This window comes from Borostomias antarcticus (assembly GCF_949987555.1).
Source record: "Borostomias antarcticus genome assembly, chromosome: 1".
Classification (NCBI taxonomy): domain Eukaryota; kingdom Metazoa; phylum Chordata; class Actinopteri; order Stomiiformes; family Stomiidae; genus Borostomias; species Borostomias antarcticus.
In genome coordinates this window covers 60,707,291-60,714,790 of record NC_140234.1, presented here as the reverse complement: position 1 = coordinate 60,714,790, position 7,500 = coordinate 60,707,291, and the positions used below count along the sequence as shown (strand labels likewise).

Genomic DNA, 7,500 nt, shown 5'->3' with positions numbered 1-7,500 from the left:
TTATAAAATACATATGGATTGCACACTGTGATGACTGAAAATCACACCATCTGCATTTAAATTCTCCTTATAGCCTCGCAAATTCTGTCTGCTACCGTCTGCTCCGGTTATGATTACACAGTTTACGTAAGCCATCAACGCAGTGTTACATCTCGCCCCTCTGAGACCCCCCCGTTAAGAGGATGGGAGCCTGGGGGTCTCATGAAGTGAGAGAGCAAAGCCTATTATTTCGGTTACTAGTTAAACTGCACAGTATTATCGTACATAGTTGTTTATCATTGGGTTGATTAGTAGTGCCAGTGACTTGAAAGCATTGAATGTTTTGATGTGCCTGTGCCTTTAAGAGCTCTGAGTGGTGTGATTGGCTGTATTCTGAATTGCATGCTTCTTTTTACTAGTAGTACGTACTACAGCTGCCCCTAGAAAGTATGTACTTTACACGCAGTTCGCATCTAATTGGGACATACTACATTGTCATAACATTGCACATTGCACATTAGAATTTGACTTTTGATTAAATTTTGATCCAGATTAAACGTTTCGAACAACCGGGCCCTGGTGATCAAAGCACAATGCCCTGACTCTGGTAGTAATTGCAGGCTAGCGTCATGCAGTCAGACAAAACGGATAAATCAAGTCATTAGAGATGGTGAGCAGCCATTTGGAAGGATTTAGCAGAAAGCCAGGCCCATTAAACATCAGAGGTCATTAAGCATGGTAATGACTGGTTTTAGTGGAACCAGTGTTGTCATTATCCAGTTAGTTCCTCTGCTAGCATCCAGATGGGCTGTTAGCTTCGGCGCTAACATTGCTACTATCTGTGCTTTAGTCCAGGAGTTTCATGTGTTTATCGGGAAGGTGAAGGAGTGGACTGGGGGTAATAAAGCATCCGACCGATCAGATCAACGCTCAAGGTTAACAGTCGTGCTATATGACACCGAACATGGACGGGGACTCGTTTTGGGGACGAACCTCATCTGTTGTTGTGGGTTTGATGGGTTCCAGGATGCAGGGTTCTTCCCAGTGGGGGACCGACAAGGCTGTGACACCAGGAAGCTCTGGTGGTGCTCCTCAATAAGCACCCCACAGGATGGCACGGATGGTGTCTTCGCTAGATAGATTGGGGACCACCATGGACTCAGGAGATGCCCGCTAGCTATAGTTGGAAACACAAGCACAGCCAAGGGATGTTTTTGTAAGGGAGGAAGCAGAGCCCATTTCACACTGTATTCATAACTACAGCTGTGTGCTTCGGTGCGACCAGACTTCCACATGGCGCCACTGTCACAAAACATTTGTGCCCCCAATCTCTTCGTGCCCTTCACGCCCCTCCCCTCAGCCTGGAGGCTGTGGTCCATCAGGGCCACGCCCGCTCGCCACAGAGTCAGCTTCTTCTCCACGGCCTCCAGCCTCATCAACGAGGCCGGTGTCCCCCTCTGACTCCCCCCGCCCCCCCAACCCAGACCCCGCCCCACCAGCCCGGACCCCGCCCCCCCCAGCCCAGACCCCGCCCCCCCCCCAGCCCAGACCCCGCCCCCCAGCCCAGACCCCGCCACTGTCCAGAGACACCCTCACATGTCCACTGAATATACCGTACATAGGACACACTCACACATCCCCCCACACACTATATACACACACTCACACATCCCCCCACACACTATATACACACACTCACACATCCCCCCACACACTATATACACACACTCACACATCCCCCCACACACTATATACACACACTCACACATCCCCCCACACACTATATACACACACTCACACATCCCCCCACACACTATATACACACACTCACACATCCCCCCACACACTATATACACACACTCACACATCCCCCCACACACTATATACACACACTCACACATCCCCCCACACACTATATACACACACTCACACATCCCCCCACACACTATATACACACACTCACACATCCCCCCACACACTATATACACACACTCACACATCCCCCCACACACTATATACACACACTCACACATCCCCCCACACACTATATACACACACTCACACATCCCCCCACACACTATATACACACACTCACACATCCCCCCACGCACTATATACACACACTCACACATCCCCCCACACACTATATACACACACTCACACATCCCCCCACACACTATATACACACACTCACACACACACTACACTATATACACACACTCACACATCCCCCCACACACTATATACACACACTCACACACACACTACACTATATACACACACTCACACATCCCCCCACACACTATATACACACACTCACACATCCCCCCACACACTATATACACACACTCACACACACATTACACTATATACACACACTCACACATCCCCCCACACACTATATACACACACTCACACATCCCCCCACACACTATATACACACACTCACACATCCCCCCACACACTATATACACACACTCACACATCCCCCCACACACTATATACACACACTCACACATCCCCCCACACACTATATACACACACTCACACATCCCCCCACACACTATATACACACACTCACACATCCCCCCACACACTATATACACACACTCACACATCCCCCCACACACTATATACACACACTCACACATCCCCCCACACACTATATACACACACTCACACATCCCCCCACACACTATATACACACACTCACACATCCCCCCACGCACTATATACACACACTCACACATCCCCCCACACACTATATACACACACTCACACATCCCCCCACACACTATACACACACACTCACACATCCCCCCACACACTATACACACACACTCACACACCCCCCCACACACTATATACACACACTCACACATCCCCCCACACACTATACACACACACTCACACATCCCCCCACACACTATACACACACACTCACACACCCCCCCACACACTATATACACACACTCACACATCCCCCCACACACTATATACACACACTCACACATCCCCCCACACACTATATACACACACTCACACATCCCCCCACACACTATATACACACACTCACACATCCCCCCACACACTATATACACACACTCACACATCCCCCCACACACTATATACACACACTCACACACACATTACACTATATACACACACTCACACATCCCCCCACACACTATATACACACACTCACACATCCCCCCACACACTATATACACACACTCACACATCCCCCCACACACTATATACACACACTCACACATCCCCCCACACACTATATACACACACTCACATACACATTACATTACACACACTCACATACACATTACACTATATACACACACTCACACATCCCCCCACACACTATATACACACACTCACACATCCCCCCACACACTATATACACACACTCACACATCCCCCCACACACTATATACACACACTCACATACACATTACATTACACACACTCACATACACATTACACTATATACACACACTCACATATCCTCCCACACACTATATACACACACTCACATATTCCAAAACCATGGGCCTGGAGACATGTCCAAAACCATGGACCTGGAGACATGTCCAAAACCATGGACCTGGAGACATGTCCAGAACCATGGACCTAGAGACATGTCCAGAACCATGGACCTAGAGACATGTCCAGAACCATGGACCTGGAGACACCATGGGCCTAGAGACATGTCCAGAACCATGGGCCTAGAGACATGTCCAGAACCATGGACCTGGAGACATGTCCAGAACCATGGACCTAGAGACATGTCCAGAACCATGGACCTGGAGACATGTCTAATTGTATGGGCATTGGGCACAACACTTTCACTCACTACTCAATATTCCAGCCTGAGGTCCTAATCCACTAAACTGAATCAAGCCATGAGCCCAGAGGTGCTTATAGGTGCCGGTCATATCAAGAATATAAAATGCATTGATTATTTTTGGACGCTCTAGTAATACAATTGTGTGCTGTACACTCTAGCTAGTAGATTCTCAGCTCAAGACATGATTGTCATACGTAATGTAGTTACGGTTAGCTTGGCTTGGTGAAAACCTCCACATTCTGTGATTGTATTGACATTGAGTCTTCCCGTTATGCATCTTTGCTGCTTAGCAACACGGATGTAGTATTTTTCTTGCCAGCATCGCTGAGGTGACTTGTTAACCTTTACTGTGGGCTGTCTGAAATCTCATGCATAAATACTGCTTTTCTTTCTCCAAGCTAGAACTCAAGCTGCGATTATAATCACCAGCCACCACCATTTTTCATTAATAACACCATTAACTGCATGCTTTTTTCCCCTTTATGATTATTCCAGGACATATTGGAGTGCTGAATTTGTAACTAGTGCAAAGTGCCCATCCATCTATCTGCATTTTTGATTGCAACGCCCCTGTAAGAGAGTTGAGACAAATAGTGTCTTGTTTGCACTTGCCAGGACATTGTGTCCATTATAGAACCCTAGATATGGGTATTGAACGAGGGAGGGATGGGAGGAGGAGGAGGGATGTGAGGAGGAGGAGGGATGGGAGGAGGAGGGATGTGAGGAGGAGGAGGGATGTGAGGAAGAGAGATGGGAGGAGGAGGAGGGATGTGAGGAGGAGGAGGGATGGGAGGAGGAGGAGGGATGGGAGGAGGAGGGATGGGAGGAGGAGAGATGGGAGGAGGAGGATCTGTAGAAAGAGAGAGAGAAGAGTGAACATGCTGAGGGTGTGTTTGAAACGGTGGGCATGGCCGCTGAGAAGGTGAGGTGTTGTGGGGAGCTGACTGCGCTTGTGTGAAGGTCAGGCACAGTGGCGCACGTCAGTGTTTGTGTGTGTGTGTGTGTGTGTGTGTGTGTGTGTGTGTGTGTGTGTGTGTGTGTGTGTGTATGCGTGTGTGTGTGTGTGTACATGCGTGTGTGCACGTGTGTGGTGTACTGTATTCCCTCTACAGAGAAAGATAAAGTCCATTAGAAAGGTTTATCACAAGGAGATCACGGCCCTCCCAAGGATAAACATGAGTACATTACCCAGAGAGACAAAGCTAGCGTCCATCACCAGCGCTGCTGCATCCGGCTCATTGTCTCCTGCTGTCCCTGTAGCCACCGTTCACATCCTATAAACACAAACTACCACATTTACAATCATCTCTTTACTGAGACACTGGAGGAAGGGAGAGAAATGGAGGTGAGGAGGAAAACGAGGGGAGGTGAGGAGAGGAAAGGGGGAGTGAGAGGAGGAGAGTGAGAGGAGGAGAGAGAGAGGAGGAGAGAGAGAGGAGGAGAGAGAGAGGAGGAGAGAGAGAGGAGGGGAGTGAGAGGAGGAGAGAGAGAGGAGGAGAGAGAGAGGAGGAGATAGAGAGAGGAGGAGAGAGAGAGGATGAGATAGAGAGGAGGAGAGTGAGAGGAGGAGAGAGAGAGGAGGAGAGAGAGAGGAGGAGAGAGGGGAGGAGAGTGAGAGGATGAGATAGAGAGGAGGAGAGAGAGGGGAGGAGAGAGAGAGGAGGAGAGAGGGGAGGAGAGTGAGAGGATGAGATAGAGAGGAGGAGAGAGAGGGGAGGAGAGAGAGAGGAGGAGAGAGGGGAGGAGAGTGAGAGGAGGAGAGAGGGGAAGAGAGAGGGAGAGGAGAGTGGAGGCCAGGGGAGAGGGAGAGGAGACTAGAGGCCAGGGGAGAGGGAGAGGAGGCTGGAGGCCGGGGGAGAGGCAGAGGAGACTAGAGGCCAGGGGAGAAGAGACTGGAGGCCGGGGGAGAGGGAGAGGAGACTAGAGGGCAAGGGGAGAGGGAGAGGAGAAGGGAGGCCGGGGGAGAGGGAGAGGAGACTAGAGGCCAGAGGAGAGGAGGCTGGAGGCCGAGGGAGAGGAACCCACATTATAAAGAGACGTCTGTAACATTATGAACCTTCATAAAACCCAGTCCAGCGAGTTGTGGAATAGAGACATCTGACATGTTATTGCCAAACAAAATGTAATGTAAAGCAGATCCATATCTGTTATTATCCACTTGCTTACACACAGGCTGTGTACAGACAGTAAATCTATGGTTGAGCTGAATAACAAGAGTATTATTCATTCTGTGGGCTGTCAGGTCACATGGATACTGACAAATGTTGGGTGCTCATTCAAGCTGGCAGAACAAAATAATAGTCAAATAAAAAAAAAGATTTCTACAAGTTTACTGGTAGGATGGTCCAATCATTTCCCTTTACAGAAAGGAGTTCTACTCCAATTGCTTTTGCCTTCTGTGTTGTCAAACCCCGGTCACTTTGCATTTTAATACTCACATTTGAATCCTCATACTCTCTCTCTGTATCTCTCTCTCCGTATCTCTCTCTCTCTCTCTCTCTCTCTCTCTCTCTCTCTCTGTCTCTCTCTCTCTCTCTCTGTCTCTCTCTCTCCCTCTGTCTGTCTCTCTCTCTCTCTCTCTCTCTCTCTGCCTCTCTCTCTCTCTCTCTCCCTCTGTCTGTCTCTCTCTCTCTCTCTCTCTCTCTCTCTGTCTGTCTCTCTCTCTCTCTCTCTCTCTCTCTGTCTCTCTCTCTCTCTCTCTCCCTCTGTCTGTCTCTCTCTCTCTCTCTCTCTCTCTCTCTCTGTATCTCTCTCTCTCTCTCTCTCTCTCTCTCTCTCTGTATCTCTCTCTCTCTCTCTCTCTCAGTCGGTCTCTCTCTCAGCATATTTAACGTATGTCGGAGAAAATGAAACATGTCAAATCTTGTGATGTAAAATATGAAAACTCTGGTGGTACGGGTTATATATCTGGTGGAACGGTATGTAAATGTGAAATCCTGTGATGCGTCCTGCTGACAATGGTGACCCCTGACCCCTCTCACTCAGAGAACGATGGTGACCCCTGACCCCTCTCACCCAGAGAACGATGGTGACCCCTGACCCCTCTCACCAGAGAACGATGGTGACCCCTGACCCCTCTCACTCAGAGAACGACGGTGACCCCTGACCCCTCTCACTCAGAGAACGATGGTGACCCCTGACCCCTCTCACCCAGAGAACGATGGTGACCCCTGACCCCTCTCACCCAGAGAACGATGGTGACCCCTGACCCCTCTCACTCAGAGAACGATGGTGACCCCTGACCCCTCTCACTCAGAGAACGATGGTGACCCCTGACCCCTCTCACTCAGAGAACGATGGTGACCCCTGACCCCTCTCACTCAGAGAACGATGGTGACCCCTGACCCCCTCTCACTCAGAGAACGATGGTGACCCCTGACCCCTCTCACTCAGAGAACGATGGTGACCCCTGACCCCTCTCAATCAGAGAACGACGGTGACCCCTGACCCCTCTCACTCAGAGAACGATGGTGACCCCTGACCCCTGTCACTCAGAGAACGATGGTGACCCCTGACCCCTCTCACTCAGAGAACGATGGTGACCCCCTGACCCCTCTCACCCCCTCGTCTCTCCATCGTCTTTTCTTTCACATCAACTCACTTTTAAATCCCTCATCGTTCCCCACGTCTCTAATCAGCTGTGGAGACGCGCGGGGAAG

At 49.8% G+C, this 7,500-nt stretch overlaps 1 protein-coding gene across 1 annotated transcript in view; it reads left to right on the top strand.

Annotated features, from left to right (window-relative positions):
• The window catches only part of fstl4 (follistatin-like 4), a gene marked incomplete at both ends in the record, with an annotated part of 105,408 nt that overhangs the window by 56,534 nt on the left and 41,374 nt on the right, over positions 1-7,500 (top strand). Inside the window, one exon of the mRNA XM_084437323.1 lies at positions 1,340-1,422. Within this exon, the coding sequence (XP_084293449.1) occupies positions 1,340-1,422 (83 nt within the window). The remainder of the gene's footprint in view (positions 1-1,339; positions 1,423-7,500) is intronic.